This window comes from Rattus rattus, chromosome 1, assembly GCF_011064425.1.
Source record: "Rattus rattus isolate New Zealand chromosome 1, Rrattus_CSIRO_v1, whole genome shotgun sequence".
Lineage (NCBI taxonomy): Eukaryota > Metazoa > Chordata > Mammalia > Rodentia > Muridae > Rattus > Rattus rattus.
Genome location: NC_046154.1, coordinates 262,744,798 through 262,766,245, shown reverse-complemented (window position 1 = coordinate 262,766,245; position 21,448 = coordinate 262,744,798). Strand labels below are relative to the sequence as shown.

Sequence of the window (21,448 nt, the reverse complement as noted above, 5' to 3'; positions counted from 1 at the left end):
TGATGATCTGTTTTTATTTTTTGTGAATTGGTGTTTTTCCTGCACATGTGTCTGTGTGAGGTGTTTGATCTCCTAGAGCTGGAGTCACAGAGTTGTGAGCTCCCATGTGGGTGCTGGGAATTGAACCCAGGTCCTCTGGAAGAGTAGCCAGTGCTCTTAACCGCTGAGCCGTCTCTCCAGCCCCAACTGGAATTTTTTTTTTTTTTTGCCAAACCAATTAAAAGATAATTAAGTTGGATTTTATTTTACCTCCTTATTAAATTGCATGTGGCAGCAGAAGGGTCACAGTCACTTGGCTTCCCTGTTTCTGACCCTGGGCTGAGACCAAATATGATGCTGGAGAGAGGAGGTGAGCCAAGCCGCTCCCTCACGTTGGGCCAGGAGCAGACATAGGGCTGAGGCAATGTATTCATGAAATATACACATCTGAAATCCATGTTCTCTATGTGTTCTGAGCTGAGGGTTCACCGTATAGTCCAGGCTAGCCTCAAGTTTAAGATTCTCCTGCCTCAGCCTTGTGAGTGCAAGGAGTACAGGTATGAGCCACTGTTTGTGGCTAAGTATTTATGAAGTACATAAGACTAGAAAGAAGAATTTCCACAGCCCTACCTAAGATGGCTTTCACAAAATCTTGTCTTTTCCCTTATGTATTTTATGCTAGTTCTTCAGAAAGCTTCCCCCTGCCAACTATCCAGCTATACCACAGTTGGAAAAAGTATCACAAATGTCCATCCATGCTTTACTCTCACTCTTCCGAACGAACTTTTGTTTTCTTATATTTGGAGGCACACACGTGCACGCACACACACACACAGACTTTTTAAAGCGAATGACTAAACACTTCCCCAACTTGAGTCAAATGTCTGACCAGACTTAGGAAGCTCATAGGTCCCTGAAAAGTTGAACCCAAATGGCACCAAGATATATCATAATTAAATTATCTAAAATCAAAGACAAAGAAAAAAATTCAAAAACTACAAGGGAAAAAAGTCTCTTTAGACTCTCAGCATGTTTCTCAGCAGACATCTCAAAAAAGAAGAAAGAAAGAACGGAACATTGATAACCTTGAAAGAAGAAAACCAAACCAGAACGACAACAAAAACATAGCACTGGAGGGCGGGTCAGTGGGAAACTGCCTATTTGGCACACATGGGCCCGGATCCAGCCTCCACCACCCAAGAGGAAGAAAGGGGAAGGTGGGGGGAAAGAAGAAAAGAAAGAAAGAAAGGAGAGCAAACTATAGACCTTTCCAAGGAAACACAGGCCGGGAGAGTTCGCCAGCATCCAGGACTTGGGAGACATGCTCTAAGCAACTCAAGTTTAACAAAGCATACCGATCGTCACCACGAAGCACATGGATGTTTAAACTCACTGGGAAGGTAAGGACGTAGACAAACTCGGAGTCCTGTCATTGCACAGTGGTCACACGTGGGTCAGCGCCAATGAGTGTAAATCATTGCAGTTGGGCATGGTGGCCCTCACCTCTACGTGCAGTGTCTGGAAGGCCAAGGCTGGAGGATTTTGAGTTCAAGATCTATCTGGCTATATAGCAAAACCTTATCTCAAAAATAAACAAATGACTAGGGATAATTACCTACAATAACGTGTCATGATGTGTTGTCATTGTTGAAACAGGGCTTTACATGGTGCTGGCTGGCCTTGAACTCCTGACCTTCCAATTGCTGGGATTATTAGCTGTGAGCCAGCACACCGGGCATCATCTCTTAAATATGAATTGTAAACCGTGATACTCTAACAGCCGAATAAGGGCAGGGAGTACATATACAGTGGCTTTTTAATACAAAATTGTTGTTAAGCTTCATGTGCACGGCATGGTATTACAAATAAAACTTTTAGAGTAGAGAGCCCCTGAGATAGCTCAGCAGGGGAAGGTGTTTCATTCATGCCAAGACCATGACAACCTGATTATGATTCCCGGGACCACGAAGTGAAGGGGACAACTGACTCCACAGTTGTCCTCTGACCTCTACACATACACCCTGGCACACAAGTCTGTGTTCTACACACACACATACATGTGCACACCTGCACAGACACACACACACACAGACACAGACACACACACACGCACACCTGTACAGACAGACCAGACACACACAGACACACACACATATACACACACAGACACATGCATGTACACACACACACACACGCACACCTGCATAGACACACACACATATACACAAATGCACACACATATAGATACAGGCACACCTGCACAGACACGCACACACCTATTCACACACAGACACACACACACAGGCATATATACACACATACACACACACATGCATGCACACACACACGCACACATGCACAGACACACACATATACACACAGACATACACCTGCACAGACACACACACACACACACACACACCTGCACAGACACACACACACATACACACAGGCACACACGCACATATACACACACAGACGCACACATGCATGCACACACACACGCACACATGCACAGACACACATACACACATATACACAGACACAGAGACAGACAGACAGACACACACACACACACATACACGCACACCAAACTGTTGAGTATTCAGTGAGGCTAATCAAAATGCTGAGTCACAGTGAAAGCAGCAGAAGGACGTGTATTCAGTGTGGCCACACTAGGAAGAGGAACAAAAAGAATGTCCATCTCTGGGTCCTGATACCCGGCATGCATACCTAAGCAGTCCCCACCAAGATGTAGCCCTGTCCACCAGTGGCCAGACCTGTCCTGCGTGATAGCCAAGCAGTCGACAGCAATGTATGCAGTCTTATTCTGGGGAGCAAGATCTTCCTCTGACAGCACCAGATTTTCAGCCTTCACCTTTCTGGCTTGAGGATTGCAATTCCCAGGGGTCCGTTGTTTGAACAGCTGGAGGGAGAGGCCCAGGCCTCTGCAGAAAGTCTCCCCTGCCAGGCTGGATATGGCATCAAATCATTCAGGAAGGCAGAAAAAAGGAAGTAATCATAACAGAGAACCAGTCAGCCAAAGGGCAACAGCGGGCTCCCTCAGGAAACTGTGGTTCAGTTCGCAGCACCCACATCAGACCGCTCACAACTGCCTAGGACTCAAATCTTGTGTCTGTCTACACAAACGCGCGCACACAAACACACACACACACACACACACACACACACACACACACACACACACTCACTTCACAAGAACTTGAAAACAAATATTGATAGGGGGCTGTGAAAGCAGCTCAGCTGACAGAGGAGCTGATGCCCCCTTCTGGCCTGCCTGGGTATGTACACTGCATGTGCACACACACACACACACACACACACACACACGTGCCCTGTGCACACAATATTCTTTCAAATGTAATTAAAACAGTTAAATGATAAAAAAAATTCATTAAATAAAAATAAAAAGTTAAATAACTTTAAAGGGGATGGGTGCTGGAGAGATGGCTCAGGCATTAAAGGATAGGCTCACGACCGAAAAAGAAAGGAAGAGAAAAAAAGAAGGGACGCTGTCTTGTGACAGGGCTGGGAAGAGAGCTCAGTTGGCAATGTGCTGACCTTGTAACCCTGAGGACCTGAGTTTAACCCCCAAAATCACATTAAAATAATACTAATCTGGGTGTAGGTGTACTCGCCAGCACCACGGCTCAAGATGGTGGGCACAGGCCACCTTTATGTGTCCTTGGTGCTTACTAGGAGCAACTCTGGCCTACTTGGCCAAGTCTAGTGAGAAACCCTATCTCAACAGGTGAGGTGGGAGTGGGTGAGATGGCTCAGTGGGTAGAACACCGGCTGAACAGACTTGACAATCCGAGTTCAATCCCTGGGTCCCACAATGGAAGGAGAGAGACCTCTCTGGCTCCTGAGGATCTGGTACCTTCTTTTGGATTTCCTGGGTACCCAGGCACACATGCATTATGTAACATTGCATAAGCACATACACGTAAATAAAAATGTAAAGTTTAGAAAAATAGCATTAAACTAGCAATGAACCATACTTACATCATGAGCACATACCCGGCTTTCCCCCTTCCCAGCTTTAAAACTGCAATATTTAGGAATCTCACAGAAACTTCGTTTTCAGTAAAAACAAAACAGAAACAGAAACAAAAACAGAAACGTGCCTTTGCCTTAAGCCCCTTGTACAGTCCTGGGACTCATAGTTTTACTTATTTATTGGTTTCTTAAGATTTAGCCACCAGCCAGGTGTGGTGGCTCACCCCTTTAAGCCCAGCACTGGAGGGCAGAGGAGGGTCTCTGTGAGTCTGAGGTCAGCTGGTCTACAAAGTGAGTTCCAGGACTGAAAGGGCTACATAGTCTGTCTGTCTATCTCTCTGTCTCTCTCATAGTTAGCCCCCTGCCTCTCTCTCTCACAAACACACACACACACACACACACACACACACACACACACAAACACACAAATAAAGACTTAGTCATCAACATCTCCAGCTTTTCCAGCGCTTTTATCTTACCAGGTTATATGGTGGTTTGAGAACACACACACCCCCATAGGCATGTTCATATGGATATTTAGTCCCAGTTGGTGGAACTGTTTGGGAAGGATTAGGAGGTGTGGCCTTGCTGGAGGAGGTGTGCCACTGGGGGTGAGCTTTGAGGTTTCAAAATCCTACCCCTTTTACCAGTCAGCTCTCTTGTGTCCTTTTGTACTCTCTCTTTCTCCCTCATCCATCCCTCCTTCCCCCCCCAGCTTATGGATCAGATGTGAGCTCTTAGCTCCTGCTCCAGCACCATGTCTGCCTCCTACCTCCATCTCCCTGCTATGAGGATGGGCTCACCCTCTGGAACTGTAAATAAAGGCTTTCTTCTATGAGTTGCCCTGGCCTTAGCCCAGCAATTAAACATAATGAAGACAGGTTATAATCCTCTCCAAGACACTTCCAGAGCCATCTACCAAAAAAAGTGGGAAAGGAAGAAAACAAAAGTTCCCTAGTAACCCTCTGAGAGCTAGAGTCCAGTGGACTAGAACCACACGAACAGCTACTAAGACACTGAAGTATGGCTCTCCTTGGACCTGTCTTAGTTTTTCCTGAGACTTTTAAAATGAATAACCCCTCTTCCACATCCACCTCCTACCTATGTAGAGATCCTTATCTCAGTTGGGAGCATGCTTGCCTGGCCTTGCTTCGATAGCTGCTCCTGCAATCCCAGTACTCTGGAGGTAGCAGCAGGAAGATCAGAAGTTCATGCTCATCCTTAGTTGTATAGCAAAGCTTGGGGTTAACCTGGGCTATGAGGGACCACATTTCAAAAACAAAACAATTAAAGGTACGACAGCAAGATGGTTTAGTAGGTAAAGGCACTTAGAGCCCAGAGAACGGATTCTCAGAAGCTGCCCCCTGACCTTCACACGTGCACTGTCTCAGGCCTTTGAATACTTGGTCCACACTTGGTGTCTGCTTGGTGAAGATTAGAAGATGTGGCCTAATGACTGGTGTGGTGACACCCATCGTTAACTTCAGCACTCAGGAGGCAGAAGTAGACAGATCTCTGTCTGTTCCAGGCCAACTGGCTCTACTGGATTCCAGGACAGCCAGGACTAACTACATAGTGAAATCAAGCTATTAAAAAAAAAAAAGAAAAGAAAAAAAAGAGGCGTGGCCTTGTGAAGGCAGTGTGACCCTGGATGTGGGCTCGGAGGTCTTTCTGCCCGAGGTGTGAGTGAGTTCTCACCGGCTCCTGCTGCCAGGACGGGTGCCTTCACTCTCACCAGGCTGGCACTCAGCCACCGTGGACTCGAGCCCTCTGGGAACCGTACATCTTATGAAACGCTTCTTTTCCATAAGCTGCCTTACTCATGATGTTTCATCACAACAATAAAAAAGTAGTTAGTGTAATTGTATATGTGGGCATGCACACATACACACACAACATGCACACAGCTGCACATGCACAAGCACACACATGGCTGCACACATATATATATACACACATGCACACATGTACATACATATGTGAACACACAGGCACATATACAACATGCACATGCGCGCACATGCACATGCACACGCACACACATGTACATGTGTATGCACACACGTACACATGTATGCACACACATGTACACATGTATGCATACACGCACACACGAGTGCACACACGAAATGCACACATGCACAATTGAACATACGCATGCACACTTGCATGCCCCCCCAACAGGCACACACACACACACACACAGAGGCACATACACACAATGGTAGAAAAGGGTCCTTTGTTGTTGTTTGAGACAGGGTCTCCCTATGTATCCCTGACTGGCACGGAACCCATGATATGAAACTCACTGGCCTTGAATTCAAGATGCCCCTGCCGAGATTAAAGGCAGTGCCACCAGGCTCAGCCTCATAATAGCTTAATTTTTCATAGCTCCGAACTGGAAATAACCCAATCACATATCAATGAGTGATAAGAAAGACCACTGGGTGTAACACTTGTTTTAAGTTGTGTGTGCACATGAGTGGAGACATAGAGAGGAAGCTCCCAGGCAGGATCAAGTAAGGACTGGTGACAGCTGCACGTAGGGCTGGAATGCCGTCCTTGAGAAGGAAGTATTTTTCTCACTTGGCCTTAAACTGTGTTCTGCTGTGTCCTGTTTCTGTGGAAGCGGTTCTCATGCTCTCTTGGTAATGGCGAGTTTATTTTGCTAATAGGAAGAGGGTGATTTGTCATATAAATATTTTGAGAAGAAGCCTTTGTTTAAAGTCTCATTTGTTTAAGTCTTGCCTCAGTTGTTCCTGGTATCGTGGGAATAGCGATCTGATGGTATCTGGCCAAAATGGAAATTGAGGTAATGCATATTCATATCTATATAAGGATCAATAAAGCTTGCAACTGCATGCAGTTGCTTCTGCCTTTGCTCTGCACCCCCTGTGTCCTAGTGGTGTGCAACTGTACCCAGGGCCCCCAACGCACTAGACGTTGACAGGAGGCCAAAGATGACGATGGTGGCGGTGATGGCGATGAAGATGATGATGGCGGTGATGGCGATGAAGATGAAGTTGGTTCTAGCACAGTTTTTCCTCATTTATAAAACATTTAAACCCCCTATATTCAACTCATTCCTTTTAAAGAAAGGGATTGCAATGTCAGGCCATGCAAGGTTTGGTTTTGTTTTGTTTTTTAAACTGTACAGTGTCTTTTTCTGTGTGTAGTTACTACACTACCGAATGTGTCTTCAGACAGTCCTGCCCCGGTGGTATTTTCAACAGCCACTAACTTTGCCTGGTCCAGTCTGGGGGTTGTAAATTGGCATGGAAATTTAAAGCAGCTTTTTTTGGGGGGTGTAGTTTCCCCCCATCTTCTGTCATGTCTGATGCAGCTCACCTGGAGACTAGTGTTGAATACCGTTCTGCGATGAAAAACAAAATACAAAAAACAAAAACAAAAACAAAGCTTGCAACTGTTTTGTTGACTTCTGAATGCTTCTGAGTAAATATATTTTTTATTAAAAAATAATGAAGGTAGAGAAATTAACACATTCAACATCCTCCTCTGGCCTCCACACATATATGCATAAACTTCAGCACTCCCACGTGTGCACGCACATATGAAATAGTTGGTATTGCTGTCCAGTTGGTTGTTTTTTGTTTACTTTTTGAGACAGGCCTCTCTCTTCTCTAGTCCTGAGAGGAGTGTTGTGGAACTCACTGTGTAGACCAGGCTGGCCTTGAACTCATAAAATCTGCCTGCCTCTGCCTTGCCAGTGCTGGGATTAAGGTGTGTACCACCAGGCCAGGCTGTTGTATTTGTAACGTATGTGGAGGGTATATAAAGTCTGAGTAGACTTTAAAACACACACACACCCCTCTACCTGGATTAGGGGTCAGTGACAGAGCACCTCCCTGAATGCCTGAGGCCCTGGGCTCAGTCCTCAGTACCACATACCTCTGCCTCCAAATACAAGAAGAAAACCAGAACCCAGCTCAGCCAGTGCCCATCACTCCTGTTTCAGGATGAGTTTCCCTCTCTGGCTGCCCACCGCCCTATTATCAGCCGTCTGTCTCTGCTGGCCTCAGGTCCATCTCCTCTGAAAACCAGCAGAATAACTTTCGGATCTGACTCACTGAAGTGTCTGGATATGTGTTTCATAAATCTTCTAGTTATGTCTGCTCCCATTGTCATCCCCATATCAAAAGCACCAAGTTTTAGGTAGACTCTCTTAAGACAGTTCTTAGCTTGTTTACGACCTGGTAAGAGCACACGTGAAGAATAGCAGCAAACAATTTAAAAGCAATGTATCTTCTTTGTGAGTTTTTGACTCAAAAGACAATTCCCGAAATCAGTGCAGCTGGGCACTGCCACAGAGACGGCCTCTCAGCGCTGCTTGAGAAGACGCAGAGCCATCAAGAGAATTCCAAGTCGGCTTGGGCTCAGGAGCGAGACCCAGAACAAACCCCAAGCGGAAAGCCTGGAGCTTGAATCTATTTTATGAAACCCATCAGACTCCCAACGGTGACGGTTCTGAGCACCTTTACTCTAAATCAGCGTCGTTACATAGTAACCAAGTATAATAAGATTGACAGTTGTGTTTTAAAACAGGAATAGTTCAAAAACGTGACTTAGCAGAGATCCTTCTGGTGAATTATTAACTTATGAAAGGCTCAGTTCAGAATGGGAACTGACAAATTGTTGGGTGAGGCTTGGCGAGGTTTCCTTTCACTTCCTTTACACAAAAACAGGTTTTGGGGTGGGGTGTGGTGGCCAGAGGAGAAGGGAAGAATAAAGTGAGATAAAAGGGAGCCTCTTTTATGCTGCCATCTTCCCTGGTGCGCTGACCCTGCTCCGCGTGGGGGATTCTTCCTAGAAAAGGCTTGGGTGGGTGGCCTGAAAGCACACACTGAGCACTACCAACCGCGACAGGAAACTAGGTGCAGCCTCCAGACCCAAACAAAGCCAGGGAGGACCAGGGTCAGGGTTCAGGCAGCAACCCCTCCTAAGAGATACAGGGGGTGGGGGTGGGGGGCGTAGTCTTAGGCCGCTGCGTCCCGAGCTGCGCCAACGTCTGCTAGCTGGCCCTGGCCGGTGGCCCGTGGGGGTTGGGAAGGGTAGGTTGGGGGTGGGGCGGGTGGGAGTTGGAGCCCTCCCCAGCTCTGGGATTTTTTTCCGGCTCAGTCGGTGCCTCCCTCCTTCCTGATTGGCTCTGGAGCGAGGCCAGGAGCCTGCGCCCTGCTTCTCCAGGAGACACTTCGCGACCACGGCCCTTTCTCCTCTACTCGCAAAGATGACGCTGGCCATCTTGGCCCTGCGACTGGTGGTCTGCATCCTGTCGTCCCCCCTGTTTCTGCTGAACCTTATAGGCGTGTGGAGCTGGGTATGCAAAAGGTGCTTTCCCTACTTCCTGAAGCGGTTCACGGTGATGTACAACGAGCAGATGGCGACCCGAAAGCGGGAGCTCTTCAGCAACCTGCAGGAGTTCGCGGGCCCCTCGGGGAAGCTGTCGCTGCTGGAGGTGGGCTGCGGCACCGGCGCCAACTTCAAGTTCTATCCCCCCGGGTGCAGGGTCACTTGCATCGATCCCAACCCCAACTTCGAGAAGTTCTTGTTCAAGAGCGTCGCAGAGAACCGGCACCTGCAGTTCGAGCGCTTCTTGGTGGCCGCTGGGGAGGACATGCACCAGGTGGCCGATGGCTCTGTGGACGTGGTGGTCTGCACCCTGGTGCTGTGCTCGGTGAAGAACCAAGAGAAGATCCTGCGCGAGGTGTGCCGAGTGCTGAGGCCGGTGAGTGACAGGTGTGAGGACTGGCTAGCTGCAGCTATCATGAGCGAGGGTGGGCCTATCAGTTTCGAGTGGATTCTAAACTAAAAAGCAAATGACTCCAGAAGAATTTTGCAGAAGAAAAAGAGTGGCAGTGAACTACGAGAGTAAGGGCTGACGAATCAGAACACAGAAAGTTCTAAACTGCAGGGTAGTTCAGATGTCAAACTTGATAACAGAAGCTCCGGGGAACAGCTGAGGGGGTCGCGCCACGAGTCCCAGCGCTGGGGAGGCAGAGGCAGGTGGGTCTCTAGGAGTTCGAGGCCAGGCTGCTCTACATAGTGAGGGCCAGGCCAGCTAGGGATGCACAGAGACCACGTCACCAAAACAAAACAAACAAAATTTGCAGGTCACTAAGGATATTGGTTTTGTGTTTTAAAAAAGGGTCAGAGAAAAAAAGATGCGCAACTGGGCAGGAACCAGAATATAAACTAAAGTGGACAGTCATGAGGCAGACTGTGGGACCCGTTTGCTTACAGCAGTGTCAGAGACTTACGGTCTAGAATACCGGGGCGGGTCTGGGAAGGCCCCCTCGTACAGAAAGGGGTTTGGAAGGCTCATTTAGTAACATCGAAATGTCAAGTGAATGTACTTTCTCTGTCAGAAAGTCTTCAGCTACACGTATGTAAATCCTTGTCTATCCCAAGGATGCTCACTGAAAGAGCATTTGCGGTACTGAAAACTGGAAAGAGACCATGCGGACGGGAGCTTAGCACAGTCAGGGACTCTAACCATTACAAAGATCAAGAGCTGGGTGTGGCGGACCACACATGCAAACCCACCACAGGTGTGTGAGGGTGAGAAGGACGGAAAGGCCAGCCTCAGCTATGTGCCCAGAGCAAGGCCAGCCTGAATTACATAGTAAAATTCTATCGAACAAAACAAAACAAATGAAAACTTAAAAAAAAAAAATCCAACCAACTGAAACAAACACAAACTTCAAGAAGAGTGATCTCTTCTGGATAGAAAAGAGAAAAGTGCTCAAGAAATAATGTTAACATGTTCATGCGAAAGGTAGTGAGAGGAGTTACTACCAGAGCAGAGTCACTCTGTGCCTTTCTAAAGGTCTGAATAAGTTCCTTGTACTGTGATTATCAGGTTAAATGGGTTTGTTCTGAACTCGAAATGTGACATCCTAACATTTCCGCTTTTCGTTTCAGAACAGGTAGAGAGATGCTCTGTGATACTGACATATATTCACACTCACACACACGCACACTCGCACACACACATGCACACACACTCACTTAGTCTCTCACATGCATATACATATACTCACACACTCATGCATGCACACATATACACACACTCATACACATGCACATATACTCACACTCTCTCTCACACACACTCTCTCACACACAATACTCTTTCTCTCTCTCTCTCTCTCTCTCTCTCTCTCTCTCTCACACACACACACACACACACACACACCCTTGTAGTCTCTTGAGAAAAAAGCCTCAGAGGTGTCAGAGGCTTAGCATTGTCTCTCTGGTGCAATGACAGACCAGTTATCAAACTAGTAGGTAAAGATCTTCAGCCTGGCTTGGGGCAAACACACCCATAGCCACACCTGGAGTGAGACACACACAGAATCTTGGGGCTGGGGGAGGGGAGCAAACGGGAGGATCCACCAAGTCTGAGTCTAGCCTGGGCTACACAGCAGTACCCCATCTTTAGAACACAGACAATAAAGCAAATCAGTATCAAGAAAGGGACATATTCTTGGGGCCAAACCCTGAGTCCCTTCATCCTCAGCCTGGTAACTGGGGCTTTACCAGGTGCTTCTAAGCTGATGCCAATCATAACTCCTCGGATAATGCCCTGGACTGTCTCCTTAGCCTCTGTGATTACCAGCTTACCACGCTGCTTGACAGAGCATGATGACAGCCTCAGTTAACCTTCACCGCAGTCCCCTGAAGCAGAGATTTATGATTGCCATTTTGGAGTGAGATTGCAGACTCAAAGATGATAAGAAATATATAGCCGTGAGTCTGACATGTTTTGGGGAGAAGGGACCAGGTCTCATTCTCACTAAATAGTGTTTGGCTGGCCTGACACTTTGTATATAGACCAGGCTGGCCTTGAACTCACAGAGAGCTGCCTGCTTCTCCCTCATAAGGACTGGAGAGTAAAGACATGTTCCACCACACCCGCCCAGGTCAGCATCTTCTTTGCTCTCGAGACGCTGAGGGTCTTTTCCTTGGCTCTTGTTCCGTGTGTAGAACCTCCTCAGCTGCCTCATGCATCCTGTGTTTTCAGCTACATGCCTGCACGGACTTCCAAATCTTGACAGCCACTCAGAGCTCACTCTGCTCCCCCTCCCCCACCTTCCCAAGCTCCTAATTATTCATAAGCATTCCAAGCTGCTCTCCCCACTTCTCTGCTGTCTCCTGCCCTTGCCTAAGGAAAGCTTTTTTCGTTTTAATTAGGAAATTCAGTTCTCTATTCTTAAACATACATCTTGCTTAAATTTATCTGTTTAGTTTGGGGTAACTGCATCTCTAAACTCTGAATTCTGTCTCAAAACTCTTCTGCCTTTGGGTAGCCAGGACTAGGGTAGCTTACTTACAAAAGGGAGACGGGTTTACTAGAAAATGCCCGGAGGCTGTTTAATAATGTGTAGTAGTAGCATCTGCATGACCTATGTGGTCTGCAGATGCGCGTCAGATTGATCACCATCAAGACTGAGTAAAAACTAGTGATGAAATGCTACCCCGAATTCACACAGGGTTGGTGACGGAGCACCTCCACCATGTCATTTGCATATTAATGAAATAATGCAATCTTTAAAATGACTCAGTTCAGTCTAGGAAGTGGCTCCTCTGGGTTCCTCCTCCCCTTCTACACGTGGGGTTTGCAGCCAGTGCCTGGGAACAATTTGTTAGTGAATTAAAAGTTTGGGTTTTTTTTTGTTTTTGTTTTGTTTTTATATATATTTATATATAGGTTCAATGCCAAGAGCCATCAAGGAGGAGCTAAAAACCAGCAGGTGATCTTCCTGAGATGGTTCTGCCGTGGACTACACAGTTAATGACGGATTTGCTTCTGTGGGCAAGGCCCAGGAGAATTTCATTTTAGGAACGGTTCCTGCTATTAACATGCTTTTCCCGTTATTATTAAATATATGTGACAGTCACTAGGTATTAGCCCACCCTTCTGAGAGGATCTCTGCGGAACAATGAAGTTGTGCTGTCTTGTGGTGATTCTCTATGGACAAATAGATAATGTCTTAACTTTTAATGATGACCCTATAAGAATTCCTAAAATCATATTAGTAATTATTAAACTCTTTTATAACAGGACCGCTATTAAGCCCTCTCTGATGTCAAAACTTCGATTGAGAACTCTGCAAGTCTTCAAGTGTCGTTAGTTTATTGCTTCTGAGACAGAAAGCACCCACAACTTACAGCACATTCTGAGAGGTTGTAAAACGGTTAACCGAAGGTCTTAAAAGGGGAACCGAGGACTCACTATGGGTGCAAGGACAGAAAATAAAATACTGACTGGGTTTATCTGTACAAAACTTCACCGATACCTTAGACACAAAAGTTACGGTTTTTAACTCTCCATGAACCTGTAGAACTGGTGATGAATGTTTACTCAGATAATTAGTCTCCACGGACACACATGCAATCATTCTAAACTTCGTATTCAATTTATGTTTGAACTTCTAGTGAACTTTTGTAAAATAGGGATGCTTGGAAAAACCACGTGACTCTATTCCCCAAAGCCAGCCCTAGGAGCCAGATGGATGGCACACAGCAGTAAAGCCAGCACTGGGGCTGTGGAGGCAGGAGGATGGAGAGTTTGAGAGCAGCTAGCTATACAGTGAGTGTGCTAAGTGGTGATTTCCAGACCAACCTGCATGAGGTGGTGAGGTTGTTTCAAAAGACAAGAGCAACAATAACAAAGATAAAAGAGGCAGGGGGTGAACTCTGGGGTAGCTCAGCCAGCCAGGCACCTGCCCTGGGGCAGTAGTGCTTGCTCTTGGGCACTCACATGTGTTGTCCCCACCCCACCCCAGTCCCCACCCCCTCAGGTCTTATGTAACCCAAGCTGGCTGTCCACTCCCACTCTGCATGCCTTCCACCTCCTCACTTTTGGTGCTGGACCTGGGAAGAGACCTCCTGTAGCTCCACAGGCCTAGAAGAGTGTGTGTGTGTGTGTGTGTGTGTGTGTGTGTGTGTGTGTGTGTGTGTATATGTGGTGTGTGTGTGTGTGTGTGGTGTGTGTGTGTGTGTGTGTGTATATGTGTATATGTGTGGTGTGGTGTGTGTGTGTATGTGTGCTGTGTGTGTGTATGTGTGGTGTGTGTGTGTGTGTGTGGTGTGTGTGTGTGTGTGTGTGTGTGTATGTGTGTGTGTGTATATATGTGGTGTGTGTATGTGTGTGTGTGTGTGGTGTGTGTGTGGTGTGTGTGTGTGTGTGTGGTGTTGTGTGTATGTGTGTATGTGTGGTGTGTGTGTGTATGTGTATGTGTGTGTGTGTTAGGTGTGTGTGTGAGGTGTGTGTGTGGGGTGTGTGTGTGTGGGTGTTGTGGTGTGGGTGTTGTGGGTGGGTTTTGGGGTTGGTGTTTGTGTAGGTGTGGTTTGTGTTTGTGTGTTTTATGTGTGTGTGGTGTGCGTGTGTGTATGTGTGGTGTGTGTGTATGTGTGTGTGTGTGTGTGGTGTGTGTGTGTGTGTGTGTGTGGTGTGTGTGTATGTGTGTGTGTGTGTGTGTGTGCGTGTGTGGTATGTGTGTGTGTGTGTGGTATGTGTGGTGTGCATGTGTGTGTGTGTGTGTGTGTGTTGTGTATGTGTGTGTGTGTGTGTATGTGTGTGTGTGTGTGTGTTGGCTGACCTAATCCTCCTGCTGGCAGCCCTAGAACTAGGATTACAGGTGAAACTCGGCACACCAAGCTAATAGAATTGTAATAAAATTTACTCCTGATCAGAATAAGGAAAAAGGTATTATTTTCATGCAAAATAGCAATGGATATCAAAAGACCTAAAAGGAGCCAAAACATAAACTTTCTTGTAAAAGAGTTTCTTATTTATTAAGGCTAATATTAAAGACATGTATTTTTATGTGAGTGTTCATGTATGTACATGTGTGGGAGTTTCTTTGGTTAGAGGACAACTGCAGAGGCAGCTCCCACTCATGACAAGAATTGCTCAGTGGCTCGAACTCGCCAAGTTAGCCAGGCTGACTGGCCAGAGGGTCTCAGAGATCTACCTGTCTCTAACTCTCCTGTACTCTAATTAGTGTGTCAGTGCATGTGTGTACGGGCACACATGCGTGTTTAAAGCAGTTGATGCCAACCTGGGCTACAATAGCAAGACCCTTTGTCAAAAAACATTGGCGGGGGAGGGGCTAGGAAGTGCCGTTCGCCAGCCCTTCATTGGAAATGGGCACTTTCAGAGCCATTGCTAGGGACGGTGTAAATATGATCCGGTTTTTCCAAAGGGTGATTTGAAAACATCTACCAAGGCGTTTTAAAAGGCGCAACTCACTAGTGATTCAACCCTGGTTTTTAACAATGTATCTACTTGGCGATAATTACAAATCCTCTCAAGATTGGTGGAGGGCAATGCTTGTCACAATGACACACTGGGACGAGCCTAGCAGAGAGGAAGTAAAGGAGGTCACAAACAACGTGTGTTAGAGACTTAATTTTAGAAAATATTTCAAGTTTCCATATAATAGGATTGCGGGGCTGGTTTTCTTTTTGTTCTGGTTTTTGTTGTTGTTTTGTTTTGTTTTTGAAAAGAGGACTTATGTGACTCTGCTACCCGTATGAGCTATATGCACCAGGTGTGCCGGTCCCATGGAGGCCAGAGAGCATTGGATCCTTGGAACTGGAATTACCAGTGGTTGTCAACTACCTTAAGACAGAGCCTCACATGGCTCAAACTGCCCTCGAACACACTACGCTGAAAAAGGACTTTACATTTCTTATCCTCCAGCTCCACCTCCCAAGTGCTGGAGTTGCCAAGACGTGCCATGGTGATTTGGTGTGAAAATAGCTATGTGCTTTCTGAACTTACTAAAATCAACATGCCACCAACATAGTTCTTCCTGGAGTTACACACAGAGGCTCAGGAACTCTTCCTTACATTTGCAAACTGTCATGTTGGGCTCAGTTCCCTCACAAGTAAAAACAGTGAGGTGCCAGGCATGCTGGTCTATTTCCTTTAATCCCAGCACTCAGGAGGCAGAAGCAGGTGGATCTCTGAGTTTTTAAGGCCAGTCAGGGCTATGGCAAGTTACGATGGTTACACAGTGAGACCCTGTCTCAAAAATAAAGCAAAGCCTGTGGTGGTAATAAAACTTAAAAAGCAACATTGTTGTTTGTCTGAGACAGGGTCTATGTAACCCAGACTGGCCCTGGACTAACTATAGTAACCCAGGCTGGCCTCCAGCTTCCAGCAATCCTTCTGCCCCAGCTTCCTGATTGTTTGTACAGGTTTGTTCTGCTACAAATAACACTGTTGAGAGACTGGAGGGACGTGTGTGAGGGGCTAAGCGCTTTTAGTTTCTGTGATCAGGAATTCTTTTTTTTTTTCTTTTTTCTTTTTTTCGGAGCTGGGGACCGAACCCAGGGCCTTGCGCTTGCTAGGTAAGTGCTCTACCACTGAGCTAAATCCCCAACCCCCAGGAATTCTTTATGACCACAAAAATAAAGCTATTGCTTAGATTGGCAGTTCCTTTTAATACGTGTAAGACAGGGTCCCACTGTGACTGGGCTAGCCTGTAACTTAAGGTCATCTTCCCTTAGCCTCCCTGGTGTGGAGATTCCAGGCATGGGCTATCATACCCTCTGTATAAAATGTGACAGAAATTGAAATGACGTTACCCAGATAATACCTTATTCCATTTTAATCTACCTGTGTCTTCCCAAAGTCAGCTTCAGGCCACTGAAATGTGAAGCTTGAGGCGTTTTGTAGAGTGGGTTTCCCAAAGCCAGTATCTTTAAAATATGCATGTCCGTTTCTTCTCAGGGAGGGGCCTTTTACTTCATGGAGCACGTAGCGGATGAACGGTCCACCTGGAATTACTTCTGGCAGCAGGTCCTGGATCCTGTCTGGTTCCTGGTTTTCGATGGATGCAATCTTACAAGAGAGAGCTGGAAGACCCTCGAGCAGGCCAGCTTCTCCAAGCTGAAGCTGCAGCACATCCAGGCACCACTCTCCTGGGCTTTGGTGCGGCCCCACATCTATGGCTATGCTGTGAAATAGCGCGTGCGAGGTGGCGGGAGAGAGCCGCTCTGCTCCACCGGTTCGAGGCTTCCGTTTTAGATGTAAGACTGGGAGAGGTGAAAATCAGGTTCATCCCTACAGGTTTCGGTTTAGCCCTTTTCTATACTGTCTCCCACCGAATCAAAACTGAATCAAAGCAGCTTTGAACTCTCCCTCCAAAGGAACCAAAGGTCTTCCACAAACCTTCCATAAGGAAGCTGTGGGGGAAACTTATAGCTTGCAAACAGAATAAATAAATCCCGGTGGAGTGAAAAATCCACTAACATAGGAGCACCCTTTCCTTCCCCGATCCCAGTAAAAAGGAATCGGAACCCACTTGCTATCCTGTTGCCCCCGTCTGCTTTCGCTGCCGCCTGTGCTCTGGCCAGCAGCTCAGGGTTTCGCCACTGCCTGCTGCACTGTCCCGCCTTCCACAGCATTTATAAGTGCACCGGACACACCAGCACCATCACAGAACTGTTCAAGATGGTTGGGAAGTCCCCATTTAATTTCCCCTTCTTATCTAGCACATACTTTGCTGGATATAACTACCATAGTAAAAGGCCACTACAGTTAGGGAAATGGGTATAATGTAGGGGACCCTAAAAGTAACTCATGAGAGTAGTTAGCAAGGACTGGGGAGGATTCTGATCAAGTTTCACTGGTCCTGAGTGCAAGGTGTGGTGGCACAGCCTTGATCCCAGCACTCTGGAGGCAGAGGAGGAAGGTAGATCTGAGTATAGCCTGACCTACAGATCGGGTTCCAGGACAGCCAGGGCTACACAAAGAAATCCTGTATCGAAGGAAAAAATTCCACTGGTCCTGCAATGAATCCATGGATATCAGTGTGGTCACACAGAGAGCGAGTCTGGGTGGGCCCAAGGGTTTCAGCTGCTTTTGTATGTATCCAAACAAATGTATATTTTCTGAGATGATTTTGCAGAAGTTCTATTTTAAATATTAACAAATTCATATTCGTGTAATAAATAAAAATAAATGTTTCCTATATCTGCCTGTTTGGCTTCATTTGTGTCTTAGTGTCTCTGAGAAGGAAACGTCCACTTAGAAAATTAAGGTATTTGAATGTAGAAATGTGTTTTTCTACAGCCAAGTTCTACATACAATGCATAAGGGACAGGCCGGGACTGAAAGGGGAAGGGTTTGTTTTGGCTTACGGTTTGAAAGGATACAGTCTATCCGGTCTGGGAGGGGAACTCCCTTGGCAGGAGTGGGAGGCAGCTGGTTACACTGTGTCACAGTCAGGAGTTTGAGACCAGACTGATAGAACTGGGACCAGACTACATAATCTCAAGTGATTCATTTTCCTTACCAAGTCCACTAAAGTTCCACGGCCTCCCAGAGCACCTAGCTGTGAGGCGAGTGCTCAACCCTACAAGCCTGCAGGGAGATGTTTGGCATCTAAATGACACACACGGTTAGTAGATCTCAGCCATTTTGGAAGGATCAGAGTGGGGTGTGAGGGTTACCATCTTTTTCCTTTCTTTCTTTGCTCTCTTCCCCCAGCCGCCTCTTAGAAGTGCCATGCTCGGGATTGAACCCAGGGCTGTGAGCTAGGCAAGACTTCACCATGGAACCAGGCCCCAACCCTAGATTAGGAATTTGGACTGGGGTTTTGAATCAAGGAGCCTTAGCGGCCCCCAAACTTAAAAGGTCCACCTGCCTCTACCTCCTGTGTGCTGATCAAAGTCGTGTGACACCACAGCCATCCAGAAGGAGTTTTGAGATGTTTAAGTTCAAGGATCCTATTTGCAAAAAGCACAGAGAGGTGGAAAGGCTCTGCCTCTTGAACACTAAGTCAGTATTGTTGAGGCCCGGGTGCCTCTCTCCTCAGCCATGAAAGATGAGCCTTCTCGCCTCCCAAAAGTCAGACCTTCCTTCTTCCACACATTTCACCACTGAGTTATGCTGGTCCGATGACTGAGTCTCACAAAGGCACTGGCGTACCTCATGAAATGTACCCATCACATTGGAAAGTGAGGCCTGGTGCAGAGAGACCTAGCAAACTCCTCCTCTGAGTGGAGCTGCGAACAGCCTGGCTTACGCTATAGAGCACCACGGCTAGAGAAAGAAGTGCACGTGTGCCCACAGCCGTGCCTGGTGCTTTAAGTGGATGCTGGAAATCAAAATTCAACTCCTTACTCTTACACCCAGCTATGTCCAGCCCAGGTCTGCACTTCCTTACTCAGGCTCCGTTTCACTTCACATGAAGCCCGAATTGTGCTTTTTGTAAATTAATCTATGCTGTATCTGAGTCTGAGCCTTACCTGGGACCTTGGGAGGATGGAGGTGGAATTTTCTGCTCCCTACAATGTTTTTGTTGACTTTGTAGCCACTTTGTAGCCAATTCTAGTGTCTTTATAGTTTCCTCAGCAGGGAAGGGCTCATCTACCTGAAAGGCTCTGATAAGAAACAATGGGATGGGGTTGGGGATTTAGCTCAGTGGTAGAGTGCTTGCCTAGGAAGCGCAAGGCCCTGGGTTTGGTCCACAGCTCCAGAAAAGAAAAGAAACAATGGGATGTCAGCGGAGGCAGTGTGTACCTACATGAGGAAAGCACTCTTGAGTGCGCTATACCCATGGCTTACTTTTTTTTTTTTTTTTTTTTGAGCTGGGGACTGAACCCAGGGCCTTGCGCTTCCCTAGGCAAGCGCCTACCACTGAGCTAAACCCCAACCCCCATGGCTTACTTTTTTTTTTAACTGATGCTTATTATTGAGTCCCTACTACGTGTTCTGCTCTTGAATAGGCCATAGAGAAGTTGTCTCTTCAGCCATCACTGAAGAAAACGCACAGATGCCAGAACATGTTATCCTGCCTACCTTGGGGAAGAACAGGGGCTCTTTGAGCTGAATTTAAAACTGGATGGAGAGAATTTCGGCTGCATGGAGCAGTTTGGGCTGTGGTTGAATGAAAGGAAGACGTTCATGTTCAAGAAGTGAAGGGAAGTGGCTGGAGAGATGGCTCAGTGGTTAGGAGCACTGACTGCTCTTCCAGAGGTCCTGAGTTCAAATCCCAGTAACCACATGGTGACTCACAACCATCTGTAATGGGATCTGATGCCCTCTTCTGGTGTGTCTGAAGACAGCGACAGTGTACTCATATATAATAAATAAATAAATCTTTTTAAAAAAGAAGTGAAGGCAAGGCAGACAGGATGGTTCAATGGGGGAAGATGCTGCCACGCCTGCTGACCTGAGCCATCCCTGGAATCCACACAGTGGAAGGTCAGAGAGAGCCAACTCTCTCCTCTCTACACAGGTATCCTAGCAGGTACATGCCCACACACAATCAGTAAGTGAGTAAAGCACTGGGTGTGTGGCACTCAGAGGCAGTGTGGCCCAGCCAGGGCTACATAGGGAAGCCCTGACTCAAAGCAAAGGCCAGAAGGCAGAGGCAGGCACCAGAGCCTGCATGAAGGGCAGGTTCTGCGTTCATAGCCTCTTACCGACTCTTAAGGGGCTGAGAGCCCAAGTGTTTCCATGGTTACCTCCCACTCCCACCCCTGTAAACATTCAAACGTCTTATATTTTTTCCCAGGTTCTCTGATGTTCTGTGTCCTCAGCGTTGGAAGAGAAGCAAACATTGCATAATCATTCCGTTTGTGCTGTTGGCCCCAGAGCAAGCCCTCCCTCTTGGTGTTGCTTTGAAAAAGCACAGTACTTAGCTGAAATGAAACTCCTGTTTGTCAGTTAAGGCTGCTGACAGTGCAATGAGTCTCCACACGCTGATATCAACAAAAGCAGGAGAGGGCTATTCTCTTAATCCTGGCACTTAAAACCAACCCAGGCTGCGGGGAAGAACCACAGGAATTCCCTAATGAACTGTTGAGCCGCTGGCTCCACCCCTCTCCAGGGAACAGGCAGAGGTCACAGTGACCAAGAGCAAAGGACCAAGAGTGGTCACTGGGCCGGATTCTTCAACCTGTTTAAAAATAACAACAGCGCTAAGCAACAGTGTTTTTCTTCTAAAGCAAAGGGTTTGAGAAACTGGTTTATCCTGGAGTGTGTGTATAAACTACGAAAATTACTGGCCAAAATGTATCATTCCTAAAAGTAAAACAAATAAACAACAGAACACAGCTCACTAGGTGGCATAGTCTTAAAGGTTGGGAGGCAGGAGGTGGAGGAGGGAGAAGGATGGCTAACCTGAGGCCGGATTCGGCTACAGTAGACAGTTTAAAGCTAGGCTGGCATATAGAGCCAGACAACCAAAAGCAACCCAAAATCTCACAAGCATCTTCTGTCAGGCGCACCTTCCCAGTCCTTAGGCCGTTCACGGCCCTGATGTCCACCGGCTCCGGGGACGGAGTCTTTCACCTAAGGATACAGGTTTCTATATTAAAGTGCCTTTAGGCTAGGCACAGTGGCACAGAAAGTGCCTCAGGAAGCAGAGGCAGGAGAAAGGCAACTTTGAAACTAGCCTAGGGCACA

General features: G+C 47.0%; 1 protein-coding gene across 1 annotated transcript; it reads left to right on the top strand.

The window, feature by feature from the left end:
• The first annotated feature begins 9,099 nt into the window (after positions 1–9,099).
• On the top strand, positions 9,100–18,013 carry Mettl7a (methyltransferase like 7A). Its single transcript, XM_032885300.1, has 2 exons — positions 9,100–9,742; positions 16,763–18,013. The coding sequence occupies exons 1-2, from the start codon at positions 9,245–9,247 to the stop codon at positions 16,997–16,999; spliced, it is 735 nt and encodes a 244-aa protein (XP_032741191.1). The 5' UTR covers positions 9,100–9,244; the 3' UTR covers positions 17,000–18,013.
• The last annotated feature ends 3,435 nt before the right edge of the window (positions 18,014–21,448 follow it).

Bases quoted from the DNA above. Each gene is read 5' to 3' on its own strand.
- Mettl7a (XM_032885300.1), top strand. From the start codon at position 9,245: ATGACGCTGGCCATCTTGGCCCTGCGACTGGTGGTCTGCATCCTGTCG. The intron at 9,743-16,762 runs GTGAGTGACAGG...GTTTCTTCTCAG, and splicing joins TGTGCCGAGTGCTGAGGCCG to GGAGGGGCCTTTTACTTCAT.